Source organism: Podarcis raffonei, chromosome 14 (assembly GCF_027172205.1).
Source record: "Podarcis raffonei isolate rPodRaf1 chromosome 14, rPodRaf1.pri, whole genome shotgun sequence".
Taxonomy (NCBI): Eukaryota; Metazoa; Chordata; class Lepidosauria; order Squamata; family Lacertidae; genus Podarcis; species Podarcis raffonei.
The window spans coordinates 178,282-196,880 of record NC_070615.1 but is presented as its reverse complement, the minus strand read 5'-3'; the positions used below and the strand labels follow the sequence as shown (position 1 = coordinate 196,880).

At 46.1% G+C, this 18,599-nt stretch overlaps 1 protein-coding gene across 3 annotated transcripts in view; it reads right to left on the bottom strand.

The window, feature by feature from the left end:
• The window catches only part of CSPG4 (chondroitin sulfate proteoglycan 4), a 123,638-nt gene that overhangs the window by 22,870 nt on the left and 82,169 nt on the right, over nucleotides 1–18,599 (bottom strand). For 2 of the 3 annotated variants that reach the window (XM_053364476.1, XM_053364474.1), the window contains exons 2-3: nucleotides 5,752–5,915; nucleotides 368–3,943 (exon numbers count right to left, since the gene is read on the bottom strand). In XM_053364476.1, the coding sequence (XP_053220451.1) occupies nucleotides 368–3,943; nucleotides 5,752–5,915 (3,740 nt within the window). The remainder of the gene's footprint in view (nucleotides 1–367; nucleotides 3,944–5,751; nucleotides 5,916–18,599) is intronic. The other variant, XM_053364475.1, reaches the window with a different exon arrangement.

Below are 18,599 nucleotides of genomic sequence, written 5' to 3'. Positions count from 1 at the left end.
ATGATAGCCATGTTCAAATATATAAAAGGATGTCACATAGAGGAGGGAGAAAGGTTGTTTTCTGCTGCTCCAGAGAAGCGGACACGGAGCAATGGATCCAAACTACAAGAAAGAAGATTCCACCTAAACATTAGGAAGAACTTCCTGACAGTAAGAGCTGTTCAATAGTGGAATTTGCTGCCAAGGAGTGTGGTGGAGTCTCCTTCTTTGGAGGTCTTTAAGCAGAGGCTTGACAACCATATGTCAGGAGTGCTCTGATGGTGTTTCCTGCTTGGCAGGGGGTTGGACTCGATGGCCCTTGTGGTCTATTCCAACTCTATGATTCTATGATTCTAAGCCCTAGGCTGAGTGGTTTAGACCAACTTACTAGCAAATAGTCATTCTTGATCTCCACAGCTTCCCCTTGGAGAATCCGTATTCTCTCATGGTGAACAAGGTTTAGCGGGCTAGGATGGGGGTCCAGGACTATCACGATCTTCAGCACTGCGTCAACAGCCACCTGGTTTGCTTCGACAGAAAAGTGGATCTTGTCTTGGGAATTCCTGCTCCCATTGTGCTGGTAAAGAACCTCTCCTGCCAGCAGGTCCCTCTGGGTAAAAGAGGACACTTGCTGCCCACCTCGCAGCATCATGCCCCATCTGGGTGGGGCTACTATGCGGAAGAGAATGTCTTCATCAGTCCTGACATCCATGTTGGTCTCCAAGCTGAGGATGGAGGAGTCAATGGTCCCTTGGTTGCCTTGGTGGATGACTAAGCCTGTGGAGCTGCTGATTTTGAGGTAAGGGTCTGAAGCCTGCACTTCCAAGAGAGCTGCCACCTGATGCAGGCCATCAGAAACCTGGAACTGGATCCATCCCCTGTCAGCTCCAGAGTGGACAAAGAGGATTTTCTTCTTCCTTAGGTCATCCTGAGTGAAACGATAGATTTGCCGGCTTCTGTTCTCGACAGCGATAATGCTACCAAAAAGAATGTCCTTCCTTACTAACACTATCTGGGTATCTGAGAAGCCTGAATCCTTGTCAAAGAAGGCGATATCATCAGTGGTCATCAAGCGCTGCCCATGCCGCACCACATTAAAGACCTTGTTGACCAACTGGAATGGAGGGTGGTTGTTCACAGGCTGAATAGAGACCCTGAAAACGCCTCTCACGTCCTCAGCCTCGAAGTCAGAGCTTCCCTCTTCCTGCTTGATGGCCACAAATGGAATGTCGTCTTCCAGGGTCTCTGAATGATCATGCTGGTAAACAAGGCGGCCTTGGAGGATGTCTTCATTGGTGAATTTTGTTATCACCTCCTTGCTGGCTGGCACATGCTCAAGTGTCCTCCAGATCAGCTTCCCATGGGTAGGGCCATCTACTACCTCATACACGTAGTTCATGCTGTTCGCACTCTTGACGAACAGGTGGTCCTTGGAGATGACAGCCTGCCCTCCTTCCAAAACAGACAGAAGGACATTGGTCAGGATAGGGGCATCCGGGTCCCCCCCAACCTGTATCCTGTAAGTATATATGGGGGAGTATTGCTCTCCAGCCATGACACGGAATTGGAAAGTGTCTTCAGTCTCCTTTGAGTCTCGGATGGTTGCGCTGTAGCTGAGCTGATGGCTTTGCAAATCATCTTGTGTGAAACCGAAGCCTTCAGTCAGCCTTGTGCCACGAAGCTCAAGGTTCCCCTTTCTGGGTGGCTGAATTATGACATAGTGGAAAGGCTCTGAGCTAGAGCTCAGCTCCTCTAAGGCTGCCCCCAAATCAGCAGAGGTGATGTTCCTCTCTTTCTTATTCATCATCTGGAGGGGGATCATGGTCTTCATCCTGATGGTGGCCCTCTTGATCCTAATGAGGAAGGTGTTGTTTCTCAGAGTCTTCTGACCCACTTGGACCACAAACTGTAGCTTCTCAATTGTATCTTCTGCGTGGTGATCTTCGTCTGTGCTGAAATATTGGATGCGCCCTTGCTCAACATCCTGCTGGTAGAAAGACTCCACCCTCTTCCATTCTCCACCCAGGCTCCCTTGCTTTTGGATCTCACCGTACTGAAGGGGCACAGTCAGGCGATACAAGATGGGCACTTTCTGCTGTATTGCATTGGTCTCTACAGAAAGGTTGGCCAAGGTGATAGGAACCGCACCCCCTTGCGAGACAAAGAGGCCTGTGTTGTTGCGTACCTGGATGTCTGGCTCCACAGCAACCACCCTTAAGGTAGCCACTGGGCTCATCACCATACCATCATTAACTTGGAGAATGAGGGTTGATGTGGGCCCATTTTGGTGGACATAGACCACATGACCAGCTTCCAAGTCCCTGCAGGAAAACTCCTCAATTGGGACTCCAGGGTGGAAGTCATATTCTATGTAGCCTTCTTCCATTCTCTTCCCACCAAGCAGTTGGAATCGTAAGCTGTCACAGGGGGTATCATCATCAAGTGCACGGACAATGTCTGGGTTGAGATGCTTGCGCGTGTGCTCCAGAATGACCATGCGATCTCCCTGTGGAAAGACCACTTCAGGGGGATCATTGGCTGGACTTATCTTTATGGGTAGCAGATAGATCTGGCCTTGTTGCAGACACTCTGGGATCCCTTTCCTGGCAGTGACAGTTACCTCCAGCAGCAACTGATCCATTGGTCTCTCAGAGCCATCATGAACGTACTTGACTTTTCGATTGGTGATGTCCAACAGAGTGAATTTCCTTCTGCCTCTGGTCCGGGAGATTCCTAACTCCAGTTGCCCATGCCTTGGGTCCATGTTGATGCTGAAAACCACCTGAGACTGCCTGATGTTAGCGCTGTTCAGGTCAATGGTTGGCTGGGTGTGTCGCCACTCCAGAAAAGCCATACCTCCTTCAGCAACAACCAAAGGGCTGACATGCAGCAATTTGGTGAAGTTAGCAAAGACTGGGGGGAGGCTGGCATCAGGGCGACATGGTTCCATAACAGGGCCATACCAATGGTCAGGAGCAGAACTTGTGGGGGCCTCATCCTGCTCATATGCGTCATCGTAGTCAGAGTACTGCTCCAGTTTCCTGCAGCCGGCTGTTATGTCCCTTGTGATGAGAGCATCTTGCAAACTCCTCTTCTCCTCATTTATCCTCAGGTCCTCCAGGCAGCCCACAAATGAGGTGTTAGAGAAGCTGTTTCCAGACATAAAACCCAGCCCACGCTCTCTCATTCTCTGGGCAGCCTTCTCATTCAGACCTCCCAGGAAGAGTGGCCCTTGAAGATCGAGGTGACTGTGGATACCCTTGTTGGAGGTCTGTGAGGCATAGTAGTCAACGAGGATCTCAAACTTCCGGACATCCATGAGGACCTTGACATAGTGTTCCTCCTCATTGCTGAGGTAAACATTGTTGTGGAGCACCACGACACCATTGCCCTTCTCCACCAACCCTCTCAAGCGCCCGTCAAAGATCTCCAGGTAGAAGAAGTCATTCTCAAGTCCTGACTGATAGATTAGAGGGGCTTGCTTGATGCTTGTGGTTATTACAAACTCAATGGTCCCTTCATTCCTTGCACTCCAGCTGGGGAGCGCAATATAAGAGTTTGGTCCCAGAAAGCCAAGGGGATCATTGGGCCCAGCAGAGAACTCTACACTGCACCCCTCTCGGATGTTGTGGGATCTCTTGGTGCCACTGCTAGAAGCCAGTGCGGACAGGACATCACGATCGTTGAACGTCACCATGTGGAGGCAGCCCCTGAAGGGCACACTCACTCCGATGAGATATGGCAGTTCCAGGCTCCCTGTTCCTCCCACATAGAGGCCATAATTGATGTTCAGCTCCTCAAGGGGTCTTGGAATTTCCACAGAGGTATTGAAAAGGCCATCCACAATCAGGGTCATCCACCCATCGGCCATCAACAGATCAACATCGTGGATGGTGAGGTTACTGAGATGTGGTCCTGCTGGGGACTTGAGAGTCAGTTCTTCAGAGCCCAGGTCCATTCTGGCCTACAAAAGGAGAAGGCAAATCAGAATCATTAGAATCATTTGTTCATTAGAACTTTCTGAATGTTCAGTGTGCCTTATGGTTGTTATCTCTTTGTGCCTTATGTTTGTAACTCTTTTGACAACTCTGTAAACTAGGCTAGTGTCACAATCTCAATGCTGCAAATTGAGTGAGAGTTTATGCCAGGCCATGTGAGGAATTCATTTGTTTTAAAATTGGCCTTTGTGATCTAAGGAACTTCTTGTGTGGATGCTGGCTGCAGAGGGAACTTCTTTGGCCCAGAAATGGAAGACACTACAGGACTTAAACCTCTCAAGAATATGTGGAATCTGGCCATGGAAAAGAAAGCAACTCACAAATTACCTGTTTCTAAAGGATCAGGAACATTTCTAAGCTGTTTGGTGGGATTCCATTTCCTATGTGTCAAATTAGATACAGTATATAAAAATATTCTTCTCCCACCAAAGTATGAACTCTGGCTTTGTGCTGTTCTCCTGGGTTATGTTTTGTAACCTTGATTATGTTTTTTTGTTTTGTTTGTAATTTTGATGTTACATTAATTAAAACCTTTAAAAAGTCCTTCTGCTCTCTATCAAAAGTTTTTTGAGTCCTCTCCAGTCCAGTCTTTAACTGAGACCCTGTTATGCTTCCACTGACATCATTGCAAGTATGGCAGAGTTCAAATACCTTCCCTCAGAGCCCACCTGCAAGCCTCTGAACACCTGCCACATGCTACCTTCCCATTTACCGTGGTACCTCGGGTTAAGAACTTAATTCGTTCTGGAGGTCTGTTCTTAACCTGAAACTGTTCTTAACCTGAAGCACCACTTTAGCTAATGGGGCCTCCCGCTGCCACTGCACCGCCGCTGCACGATTTCTGTTCTCATCCTGAAGCAAAGTTCTTAATCCGAGGTACTATTCTGGGTTAGCGGAGTCTGTAACCTGAAGTGTCTGTAACCTGAGGTACCACTGTATTTACCTAGCAGAAGTGACAGCAGGGTGGCCCTGCAGAAAGCCTCTCTGTAAGGCTTCCTTACCTTTCCTGGCATGCAGAACAACAGCTTCCCAAGCCACAGGAGCCCTGGGAAATTCTGGGGAGCCTGGGGTTGCCTTTTGAGCTGAGTTGGGAGGCAGAGGAAACCATAAATCCCCTGCAGGAAATTGTGCTTCTGAAGTGAATGACTTTCAGCTATGGATGAAGCAAGCCTTCTCTGCCACCAGCTACCCCCTCCTCCTTTTTGAGATCATGGGGTGGTTATTTTTCTGGCTTGAAAATGGAGGATATTGGCAGGAAGGCTGAGAGCACTCCCAGACCATCACTAGTTTCAGGTGGGATTCAATCACATGCTGGCAAATTCAGGTTTCACAATTATAAGTTGATTGGAAGGTCTTGCCCAACAAAAACCCACTTCCTAAAAAAATTAGACATTCTGGAAAGTGTGGGACAAGACTTGGCTTTGATGAAAGGTCATCTAACCTCCCTGGAAAGAAACCAGAATGAATGTTCATTAAATAATCAATGTAAACAAATGAGGATGATTGCTCAATAAATGGGGTCATCTGGAAGCCCCCCTGGTATCAGGATTGATTGATTTGTTTGATTTCTATGCCACCCTTCCACCCAGGAGGAAATGGAGCTGGACACAAAACCCCAGGGAGCTGTGCCTGCTCATAATGGGCAGGAAGTGAGGGACCCCAAACTGGGGAAATTCATGTTCTGACCAAATCCACTCCCATCGCTAGCAACAGCTGCACAATCATTCAGTAAAAACTGTTGTGTGTAAAAGCTGCAGGAGAACATCTCGCTGACCTGTAGAATGCCAGCCCGGAGCTCCAACAGTAGATAGTCCTTCTGTCCTGCAGCCAGGAAGAGGAGTCCATTCTGCTGCCGGGTGTAGAACTGCAGATGAAGCTGGATGGTGCTGCAGGAGCTCGCCAAGGGCATCTCTACATAGCCGTCCCCAAAGAAGGACACTGAAAGAGAGATGTTCTGCCGTCAACTCTCCTGGCCTGCAATCTTCCAATCTTCCTGCACAGCACTATGAACCTGGTGCCATTTCATATGATTAGTAGGAGAACCACAGGCCTAGCCTGTGGCTTTCATGGACATGTTCTACTGGGAATATGTGAAACATTTGCCATAAAGTATCAGTCTCTATGCTAGACTAGGGGTGGGCAACCTGTTTTCTCTCTTGGGGGTCAGATTCCCTGGGGGGTAATCTGGTAGGATGCCCACATGGGGCCAAAGCTAGTGGGGGCAGGGCCAGAGTCAAAAGTGGGTGAAGCATCTCTCTCTCTCTCTCTCTCTCTCTCCGAGCCCTTCTGAATGCCAGTTGGTGGAAACCGAAGGAGGGGTGGGTGCTCCATGCTCAGATCCTGCTTCTAATTTTCCCATAGGCAACTGTGAGAAAAGGACACTGAACTGGATGGGCTATTGGTCTGATCCAGCAGATACTCTTCTTAATGTTATGATTATGATCATTATTATTTATTAAATTTGTCTACTGCCCTTCATCTGAAGATCTCAGGGCAGTTCACATCAAAAAAAGAAAGAAAAAGAAAGAAAAAACCCACAAAGTACATAATAAAAACAAGAACAAAATTACCAAGTTTACCAAGTTTTATTACGGCAAAAGCCAGTGACACTAAACACCACAAGATCAAACAAAAAGAAATCAACATCAACATCAACAACAACAACAACAAAAAAGGATTACACAAGGGAACTTCGCAGTGTGCCATTCAACAGAAGAGATTTACGCTTCCTGATTACTAAAGTGCAAAATTTGGCCACCTCATATGATATTGAGCTTGAGGAATCTTCCAGAAGGTATTTTCGTAGAATTTTGGGGGAGGATTCCAAATAATGTTGTAGGGGTATGAATTTTGATAAAAGTGGCAAAATAAGTTGAACTCGCTCTTCACTATAAAATTCGCAAAATAGAAGGATGTGTGTGACAGATTCTACCTTATTAGACATACAGGGGCAGAGGCGCGCATGCATTGGTACCCACGTGAATTTGCCGTACAGCACTGCTGAGGGCATTGTCTCAAAGCGGGTTCTAGAGAAAGCCCATCTATAAGCTTCGTTAGTGATTTTAGTTAAGTAAGGGGCAGTTGCAAAATTAGGCCAGGCTTTTAAACATCTATACGTCTCCGGGAGTAGGGCGTCTTCTTGTTGTAATTCGAAATCGTAAAGTCTCTGAGTGATAATTGCTTTTGCCTTATTCAGAGTTCCCAAAAAAAGGTTTTCAGGGTTTAGGCCAATTTGTTTGATCTTATTAGTTATTTGCATAAGCCAAGGAGGATAGGGAACTGCGGCCAGGAAGCAAGGTAACAGTCCCTTAGGATTGTAATGGATTTTCAGCCAGAGGGATATTGCTTGCTCCCAGACTTTTAATTCCACTCTGGGCAGTCCTGCCTCTTGCCTTAAGACTGCATTAGGTGTACACTTTGGGGTAGCAAATAATGATCTTAAGAATTTTGATTGTACTGTTTCAAGGGTCTTAAGGTTGGCAGAGGGGCTAATTTGAGAGCCATACAGGAGTTGGGCTAAAGATTTTGCCTGAAAGACTTTTAGGGCCATCGGGAGGAAGCCAGCTCCTTTCCTTCTGAATAATCTAAGGATGGCATTTGCACTTCTTCCTGCTGATATAGCTGATGTGGTCAGGTGTGTTGACAATTTGGCATTATAAGAGAAAGTAATGCCTACGTATTGGAAGGTCTTAGTCTGTTCAATGGCGTTTCCCTTTACGCTCCAATTATCTTTCCTGTAGGAGCGGTTAAACTGTACAATTTTGGTTTTGGCAAAATTAATTGTTAACAGTTCAGTGTTACATTGGTCACTAAACTTTCCTAAGGCACGTTTCAAACCCACTTTGGTTTGAGAGAGAAGAACAGCGTCATCCGCATACATTAAAACTGGTACTTTTCTGCCGTTAGAGAACACGGGGGGGTGGGTTTCGATTTCACGGCAACATGTGACCAGGGAGTTAACATAGATGTTAAATAAAAATGGGGCTAATAGGCATCCTTGTCTAACTCCTCTTTGAACTGGGATTTCTTTAGAGAGTCTGCCGTCCTGTGCGAGTCTTATCTGGAGGGTATTGTTCTCATGAAGCTTAATCATCAGAAGTAATAACCTTCTGTTAATACCCATATTGGCCAATTTGGCCCAGAGCCTACCCCTGGATACAGAATCAAATGCTGCCTTTAGGTCCACAAAGGCCGCATACAATGATTTTTTCCAATGTTTCACATACTTATAGACAAAATAATCTAACACTAAGCAGTGGTGGAACATCCAGATGTAAACCCTGCTTGTCAAGAACAAAATTAAACAATAATGCCGCCCTCCCACAAACATATTTAAAGGACATAGACAGTTAATCAGCCAAAGGACTGGTTGAAGAGCAAGGTTTTCGCCTGATGCCTAAAAACATATAATGAAGGTGCCAGTGATGTTAGGTCAGGACATTATGTGTCTTGCCCCAGTGAACAACCTGGCTGTTGAATTCTGCATTAGCTGAAGTTTCCTGTCAGGAAACTGCCATCAGTTCAAGAGGGAGAGAGCAAAACCCAAATGGATTATAGGGAGCCTCCAGGGATCGTGGGAAGTAGCTCCTCTTCAATGGAGGAGAGTAAATACGCCTCCAGTGGAGAGGAGGTGCAGGAGTCGGAAGTGGCGAGGCAGTCCCAGGACTCCTTGCCTGGGAGAAGCGGGAAGGAAAGTGGTCCTCCGCTGCACACGCCCTCTTTGCGCAGAAAGCATCCACAAAGAGGGGGAGACGCAGACTGGGCGTCAAGAAGCTGCTTTGCTGGGGAAAGTTTAGGAACCGCCCACTCATGGATTCTGCCAGCGATTGAGTCAGCCACGGGAGAGTGGTGCTCCGGACAGATAAAGTTTATTTTGGCAGCAAAGCCTTGGCTTTGCTGCCAAGTAGGGAGATATTTGCCTGCTTGCTCTCGAGCAACCCCTTGGAAACATAACATTTCCGAACCATCTTCAGAGGCAGCCCTATGTATAACGCATTGCAGTAATCTAACCTTGAGGTTACCAGAGCATAGACAACAGTAGTTAGACTCTCCCTGTCCAGATAGGGGCATAGATGGGCCACCAGCCAAAGCTGAAGGAAGGCACTTGGTGCCACTGAGGCCACCCGAGACTCTAGCAACAGCAATGGATCCAGGAGGAACACCAAGCTACATAGCCACTCCTTCAGAGTGTGACCTCATCAAGAGCAGGCAGCCTCCCATTCATCCACTCTTGGGAACTGCTGATTAACGGTGCCTCAGTCACTGCTTGCCTGGGCTGTGTGCCCCTTACCTGGCCTGCTCCACCATGCCTCGCCCTATCCTGAACCACTGTGATTGCCCCCCCCTGCCCAGCTCCTCTCTACCCACACATTTCCTATGCCCTTTTATTTAAAACAACAAAAAACACTAAATTATACCACCCATAGATTAAAAGTTATTTAAAAACCATTTTAAACAGCAAGGGCAGTAAAACTGAAATATACTCAGAGTCGCAAAGTGATTTCATGCTCTTTATTCAGCTCATAGTGGTGAGGAGGAATGAATGAATGTCCCCTCAAGGTATCTGCTTTATATACATTATTTACACAATGGGCTACACATGATTGGCTAATTCTGGAATTCTACTGTAAGCCAATCAGGTTGTGGATTCACTTCTATCTGGAGCATGATTGGGTGGTTCCTGCCAACCAATCACACTGCTGCATTGTTCTAGGACCAATCAGACTGCTGCATTCTGAATCCTATTGTTCTAGGACCAATCAGACTGCTGCCTTTTGGATCCTATTCAACTCAGTACATAACAAAAACCAATAACAGAGCCCCCAACAGGAACCCCTAGACACTGCTCCAACCCAATAGTTTGTTCCAGCTTTCTGTAGCTGGAGTGAGACCAGGGCCCCCCTCCCAGACCAGATGGAAAATGCCTTCCAAGCAGGGAGCAGGATCTCCAGCACCAGCAGCTGATGTTCCTCTGCCTCCCCAGGGGCCTCTTTGTAGCTGGAGTCAGTTTTAAAAATGTACCTCTAGAACCACACCCAATTTTGCCTGTGGACCTGCCTGCCACTGGCATTTTGCCTCAGAAAGGTCCCCTCCCCCGAAGAATAGTGGCTGTACATTTTGCCTCATATCTCAGGTTTTACAAATGCTAGCATCTTACTCTTTTTAAGAATATAAAAGCTGAAAGTCTTGGGGTTATTGTTCACCGGGGGGGGGGGCTGCTCCTTGCAAACACCCATGCCTAGGGAACCTTGGGAATTGTAGCTTTCTGAGGAAACTAAACATCTTGAGAAGGATCAGCACTTCCACACATGGCAGGATGGGTGTCGCCCGGATTTATGTGGGGAGGGCAGGACACCCACCCGCCACTTCCTCTGTCTGGCTCAGTCTAGCAGATTCAGAATGAAATGTCTCAACAACAGTTGTTTTAAATTTCTTTCTTTTGACCCCAAGTACTCAGAAATCTTCCTACAATTTCTACTTTTAGTTAAGTATGCTACACTCAGGCACTGCAGTTCCACGGCAAGCCAGTTAAAGAAGCCTAAAAACAGTGTAAGGCTGCCCAGGAGATTTACCTATAGTTAACAAGTTATCTGCATGATCCTATGCATGTTTCCTTATAGGTAAGTGTCACCATATTCTTTCTACAGGGTTTGGATTTCCAGCAGTAAATATCTGCAGCACCAGAACATAGGTTGCGGCAGCCGGGGTGGGCAAACCGCCGATGCCACTGGAGCACCCCGACCCCGACCCAAGCAGGTCTGTGTCCATTCAGGGGGGGAGCCTAGCTGGCCAACACAGCCTTGGGTGGGTGAGACCTCCTGATGTCTGTGGAGAAGAGCACCAGGCCAGGCTGTGCTGGGGTCACCCATGGCACGTCTCCCTCCACCTGTGCCCAGTTACCATGGGTGTGGGCTGCAGGGATCCCTGTGGAAGCTGGCACCACGTTGCACTCCCACAAAATTTTGCACCTGGGGCCACAGTCCTCCTGCTCCCCCCTGCTATGCCCCTGGATATTTGTGATCCTTGCTCCCCAATTATTTTCAATTTTTAAAAAACGACCATGAATATCAAGGCACCCCAGACCTTGCAATACCAATTACAAACGCTAGATGGGAATGTTAACTGTTCAATATCACTCTCAATCTCCCTCCAGCTTCTTTGCTGTCACCTGTCCCATCTCAAAGAGCAGTTTAGCTTGCAATGAAATGAGTTTGTTAACTGACTAAGGGCTCATTCACCGTTCTGCTTCTGCTGTGCCTAGAAAGCACGGGTCCAAAAGGTGTTCCCCTTGCCTAATAGGGAAAACCCACTGTTGAGTGATAAATGGAAGAAATGGCAACCTGAGGAGAACCCAATAGCCATTTGCTCCGACTGTGTGCTCAAGAGCAGTTTTCCCTGGGGAAAAGCACAAAAGGAAATGTGGAGAAACCCTAAGCTGACAAAAGCCAGACCTTGCCTAATTTCAAGACATAAGAAGAAAGGATACCCCAAGGAGTGCATTTCACAGATGGGTATTCCCGAGAGCCCAGGAAGGGATGGTGGGACCCCTGGCTCTCCAGATGTTAGGACCACAGCTGCCACCTCCCTGATCATTGGCCTGCTGGGCTGTTGGGATCTGAGGTCTGACACCTATAAGGGCACAGCTTCCCCATAGGTAGGCTAGACGAAAGAGCTTTTAAGGGGGGTGGGGGAAGCTCAGGTCGAGGAGTGAAATATGGCCCCAGAACCTCCCAGGCCAGCCCTTGAAACTCTGCCCCAGGTCTGCTCTGCAATCTCCTCAAGTGCTTAATCTGCCTGGAAGGTGTCCTTGAACTGGGAAAATGCCTCTTGACTGCCTGGATGGAGGAGGAAGAAATGTGGGTGGGTGTTTTCATCCTGGAGAAGAGTGACTAGTGGGGTGCCACAGGGTTCTGTCTTGGGCCCGGTCTTATTCAACATCTTTATCAACGACTTGGATGATGGACTCAAGGGCATCCTGATCAAATTTGCAGATGACACCAAACTGGGAGGGGTGGCTAACACCCCAGAGGACAGGATCACACTTCAAAACGACCTTGACAGATTAGAGAACTGGGCCAAAACAAACAAGATGAATTTTAACAGGGAGAAATGTAAAGTATTGCACTTGGGCAAAAAAAATGAGGGGCACAAATACAAGATGGGTGACACCTGGCTTGAGAGCACTACATGTGAAAAGGATCTAGGAGTCTTGGTTGACCACAAACTTGACATGAGCCAACAGTGTGATGCGGCAGCTAAAAAAGCCAATGCAATTCTGGGCTGCATCAATAGGAGTATAGCATCTAGATCAAGGGAAGTAATAGTGCCACTGTATTCTGCTCTGGTCAGACCTCACCTGGAGTACTGTGTCCAGTTCTGGGCACCACAGTTCAAGAACGCGTCCAGAGGAGGGCAACCAAAGGGGTCAAAGAGGACGTTAAGGGGTGATATGATAGCCATGTTCAAATATATAAAAGGATGTCACATAGAGGAGGGAGAAAGGTTGTTTTCTGCTGCTCCAGAGAAGCGGACACGGAGCAATGGATCCAAACTACAAGAAAGAAGATTCCACCTAAACATTAGGAAGAACTTCCTGACAGTAAGAGCTGTTCAATAGTGGAATTTGCTGCCAAGGAGTGTGGTGGAGTCTCCTTCTTTGGAGGTCTTTAAGCAGAGGCTTGACAACCATATGTCAGGAGTGCTCTGATGGTGTTTCCTGCTTGGCAGGGGGTTGGACTCGATGGCCCTTGTGGTCTATTCCAACTCTATGATTCTATGATTCTATGAAGTAGCAGGCATTTGTCCAAGCCAACCCTCCCTCACAAAGTTACTGTTAACAGAATGGTACCTGTTCACCACACCTTGAGCTGAGATGCTCCAGCAGCTAATGCCATTGCTCCTGCTTTGGGTTCTGTCCCGTCCCCCTCCCCCCACTACTTCACTGACCAGAGCAAACAGGATCCTTTAAGTGGTCCATTTGTAGTCACTCAGCCTGGTATTCAGCCAGAGCATGACACTGTCAGCACACTTGTTACTGAGGCTGAATCACACTCCCTGTAATTTTATCCTCATCTTCCTGACTCAGTTTCATTATGTTCCTTGATGCGGCATGAAGAGAACAGGGAAGCTCTTGGGGCTGCTTTTCTATGTCTATGTCGTTTTTCCTGACACGGTATCTGTTGTGCTGTGAGGAAAGTGGCAGGCCGCAGCAACAAATTATATAAGTCATTTCCAAGGAGAGGCACGACACCAAACATTCAGATATCCTGTGCAATCTCTGTCAGTGATGGTGATGCTAATAGTCAGAGGGATGCTGGAGGGCAGAGCAGATGCACTGCATGCAAGTGCTGGTTGCAGGCTTCCATTAGCTTCTAGTTGGCCATTGTGAGAACAGGATGCTGGACTAGATAAGAACATGGAAATGTAAGAGGAGCCTGCTGGAACAGGCCAGTGGCCCATCTAGTCCAGTATCCTATTCTCACAGTGGGCAACCCCGTACCTGTGGGAAACCTGCACACATGATTCGAGCACAAGAGCCTTCTCCCCTCTTGTGGTTTCCAGCAACTGTGGAGGCAGACCATTGCCATTGTGAATGTCTCTTTCTAAAGCCACAAGCTGGGACAGGGCAACGGGAGCTCACCCCATTGCAGGGATTCGAACCGCCAACCTTCTGATTGACAAGCCCAAGAGGCTCAGTGGTTTAGACCATAGCACCACCTGCGTACCAACCCACGCCAGTGCAAGTAGATAAATAGGTACCGCTGCAGCGGGCAGGTAAGTGGTGTTTCTGTGCACTCTGGCTTCGTTCACGGTGTTCCATTGCACCAGAAGCGGTTTAGTCATGCCAGCCACATGACCCGGAAAGCTGTCTGTGGAAAAACGCTGGTTCCCTTGGTCTGAAAGTGAGATGAGCGCTGCAACCCCATAGTTGCCTTTGACTGGACTTAACCGTCCATAAGTCCTTTACCTTTATCTTTTACCTCTAAAGCCATCTAAGTTGGTGGCCAACACTGCCTCCTGAGGGAGTTCCATAGCTGAACCACGGGCTTTGTGGAAAATAAAACCCCTAGGTGGCTGTCACCAATGGAGGCTAAGGAAGTCAAAAAACTTAATATGGAATCTAAATGGCCAAAATATTGGGAAATTATAGAACAAGAAGGAGGAAATGTGAAATTACAGAGCTATGAGAAACTGAAGTCTAAAGTAAGAGATTGGCTTCATTATTACCAGATAAATGAAGTATTTAAACAGGACAGGAAAATTGGCTTTCAGGTGGAAAAGTCAAAGTTAGAAACAGAATTGTTAGAACCCAATACCAAGAATTTGTCTAGAATGTACAACTTGCTGCTGAAATGGAATACACAGGATGAAACGGTTAAATCAGCTATGATTAAATGGGCACAGGACATTGGTCATGACATTATGTTTGCTGACTGGGAACAGTTATGGACCACCAGTATAAAATTTACGGCATGTAATGCCTTAAGAGAGAATATTATGAAAATGATTTATAGGTGGTACATGACCCCAGTCAAGCTTGCAAAAATTTACCATCTGCCCAATAATAAATGTTGGAAATGTAATGAAACTGAAGGTACTTTCTATCACCTTTGGTGGACGTGCCCAAGGATTAAGGCCTTCTGGGAAACGATATATAATGAAATTAAGAAGGTGCTTAAGTGTACCTTTCATAAAAAACCAGAGGCTTTTCTCCTGGGCATAGTGGGCCAATTGGTGTCAAAGAAAGATAGGACATTCTTTATGTATGCTAAAACAGCAGCAAGAGTGTTACTAGCAAAGTATTGGAAGACACAAGAACTACCCACACTGGAAGAGTGGCAGACGAAGGTGATTGACTACATGGGACTAGCAGAGATGACGAGCAGAATCCGTGACCAAGGGAAAGAGACGGTGGAGGAAGATTGGAAGAAATTTAAACTTTATCTTAAAAATTCTTGTGAAATCATTGAGTGTTAAAATGTCATGGGTAAAGAATAGCAGTTTTAATGCGGGTGAAAGAGGAGAGCGCAAAATATGGTCTGAGGCTCAACATCAAAAAAACGAAGATCATGGCCACTGGTCCCATCACCTCCTGGCAAATAGAAGGGGAAGAAATGGAGGCAGTGAGAGATTTTACTTTCTTGGGCTCCATGATCACTGCAGATGGTGACAGCAGCCACGAAATTAAAAGACGCCTGCTTCTTGGGAGAAGGGCAATGACAGGCCTAGACAGCATCTTGAGAAGTAGAGACGTCACCTTGCCAACAAAGGTCCGTATAGTTAAAGCCATGGTTTTCCCAGTAGTGATGTATGGAAGTGAGAGCTGGACCATAAAGAAGGCTGATCGCCGAAGAATTGATGCTTTTGAATTATGGTGCTGGAGAAGACACTTGAGAGTCCCATGGACTGCAAGAAGATCAAATGCATCCATTCTTAAGGAAATCAGCCCTGAGTGCTCACTGGAAGGACAGATCGTGAAGCTGAGGCTCCAGTACTTTGGCCACCTCATGAGAAGAGATGACTCCCTGGAGAAGACACTGATGCTGGGAAAGATGGAGGGCACAAGGAGAAGGGGGCGACAGAGGACGAGATGGTTGGACAGTGTTCTCGAAGCTACAAACATGAGTCTGTCCAAACTGCGGGACGCAGTGAAAGACAGAGGTGCCTGGCGTGCTTTGGTCCATGGGGTCACGAAGAGTCGGACACGACTAAACGACTAAACAACAAAGAATAGCAGATTTGCAGCGATAAAGGATTGGATATGAGGAAAGAAAAGGGTTAAAGAAAGGAATTAATAAGTAATTAAGACCAGGGGTTGCTGAAAAAATTTAAAACAAGGATGCAGAAAAGGGAGGCATGGGAAGTCGTTGAAATTGGGTATATGAAAATTTTTTTTATGAAATTATACATGTTTATATGTTTGTTTGTTAGTGTTTGTTGTTTGTATTGTCTTATATTATATGTTGAAAAACCAATAAAATTTTATAAAAAAAAAAAGAGCCACGGGCTTTGACCTGATCTAGCAGGCTCTTCTTATGTTCTTGTAGTCCAACAACATCAGAAGGGCCACAGGTTGCAAGCATTTTTGGACTCTCTTTGGGGTGTGTGGCTACAGAGGTTGCCTTAATGAGCTCTGGAACCTGAAAAAGTACTGTTGCTTCTACACAACAGATTTTGTTTCAGAGGAAGGATTTCCTTCCCTCTCACACATGTTGTCAACCCCACCACATAATGAACCAAATGTAATATTGCTGCATTTATATTCATTATTCAAAGACGGGATGAAATGGCTCAGGACCACAATACCTCAAGAACTGCCTCTCTCCATATAAACCATCCCAGACTCTGCACTCATCTTCTGAGGCCCTTCTCCATGTGCCTCCTCCTCAAGAGGTCTGAACAGTGGCAACACAGGAACGGCCCTTCTCTGCAGTGGCTCCCCAATTGTGGAATAATCTCCCCAGGGAGGTTCGCCTGGTGCCTTCATTATATGCCTTTAGGCGCTAGGCAAAAATGTTCCTTTTAACCAGGTCTTTACTTGATTTGATTGATGTGTTGGGTGGTGGGTTATTGGGTTGTTGTTTTTATTTTGATATGCATTTTGGGGTTTTATATTCTGATTTTATTCTGTGAACTGCCCTGAGACCTAAATTCAAATCATCATCATCATCATCATAGAACACATTTTGTTCTTTGGCTAAGCCATTAATAGCATTTACATTTCCAGCTAAAGGGCATACACTTACGATTATCTTATCCATGATCAGAACACCCCATCTTTTATGACACCAATCTCATAAACTGAGAGAGGATTTGGGTTGGGGTTTTTTAATATATACAATCCTCTGCATCTCTGCCAACATCCCAGATCCTATATGAAACCACATGAAATCAAGACTTCTGATACTGTCGAGCTTCTACAAAAACAGCATAGAAGTTGATATAATTTTCCGGGAAGCAGAGTGAGCAATGGGCTGAACAGACGATTGGAACACCCCCCCCCCCACCCCCACTTACATCTTTGGAGCAAGCCTTCGTTTGAAAAGGTGAGAGATGACACTGTCATCTTGCCTGGACTGGGTTACTTTCTTTTTGACTTTCTGCATGTCCTCATAGATCCAAATTCCTGCCTGTCTATTTGCTGAGTCCTGCTTCTCCTTGTTCTCTGGAAATGCAGAAGCTGCACAGGAACTTTCCATTGCTTGGCCTTGCTTCGGTAGCTAACACCCAATCTTTCAGAGGGATTTTTGAACCCTAACCCACCCAACCTGTAGCAGGTAACATGCCTTGGAGGTGTTCGCAAGCAATGCTCTCAGCTCGTCAGCCAGTGCGCTTTTGGCCAGCATGGGATTTTGCCATTGACAGCCCAAACAAGTCCAGAGATTCAGAAGTGCTTCAGATGTTGCACACAGAAAGTACATTATGCCACACTGCAACCCCTATAGGATGCTTGCACACAGGCATATTTTGCCACATGAATGTGCAGCCTCCCTGCGACCAATGCTGCCCAGATTTTACTATCCCAGAGATGGAAAGAAGACATAGTACCATTGTACAAAGAATGGCAGATTAAATTGATGTGTATGCTGAGATGGCAAAAAAGATCAGAAGAATTAGAAACCAGGAAGACCAACATTTCAATAAGGAATGGGGAAATATATAATTTATCTTAAAAATCATTGTAAACAATTAAAATTAGAAAATTAGACAGAAAGCTGTCTGTGGAAAAACGCTGGTTCCCTTGGTCTGAAAGTGAGATGAGCGCTGCAACCCCATAGTTGCCTTTGACTGGACTTAACCGTCCATAAGTCCTTTACCTTTATCTTTTACCTCTAAAGCCATCTAAGTTGGTGGCCAACACTGCCTCCTGAGGGAGTTCCATAGCTGAACCACGGGCTTTGTGGAAAATAAAACCCCTAGGTGGCTGTCACCAATGGAGGCTAAGGAAGTCAAAAAACTTAATATGGAATCTAAATGGCCAAAATATTGGGAAATTATAGAACAAGAAGGAGGAAATGTGAAATTACAGAGCTATGAGAAACTGAAGTCTAAAGTAAGAGATTGGCTTCATTATTACCAGATAAATGAAGTATTTAAACAGGACAGGAAAATTGGCTTTCAGGTGGAAAAGTCAAAGTTAGAAACAGAATTGTTAGAACCCAATACCAAGAATTTGTCTAGAATGTACAACTTGCTGCTGAAATGGAATACACAGGATGAAACGGTTAAATCAGCTATGATTAAATGGGCACAGGACATTGGTCATGACATTATGTTTGCTGACTGGGAACAGTTATGGACCACCGGTATAAAATTTACGGCATGTAATGCCTTAAGAGAGAATATTATGAAAATGATTTATAGGTGGTACATGACCCCAGTCAAGCTTGCAAAAATTTACCATCTGCCCAATAATAAATGTTGGAAATGTAATGAAACTGAAGGTACTTTCTATCACCTTTGGTGGACGTGCCCAAGGATTAAGGCCTTCTGGGAAACGATATATAATGAAATTAAGAAGGTGCTTAAGTGTACCTTTCATAAAAAACCAGAGGCTTTTCTCCTGGGCATAGTGGGCCAATTGGTGTCAAAGAAAGATAGGACATTCTTTATGTATGCTAC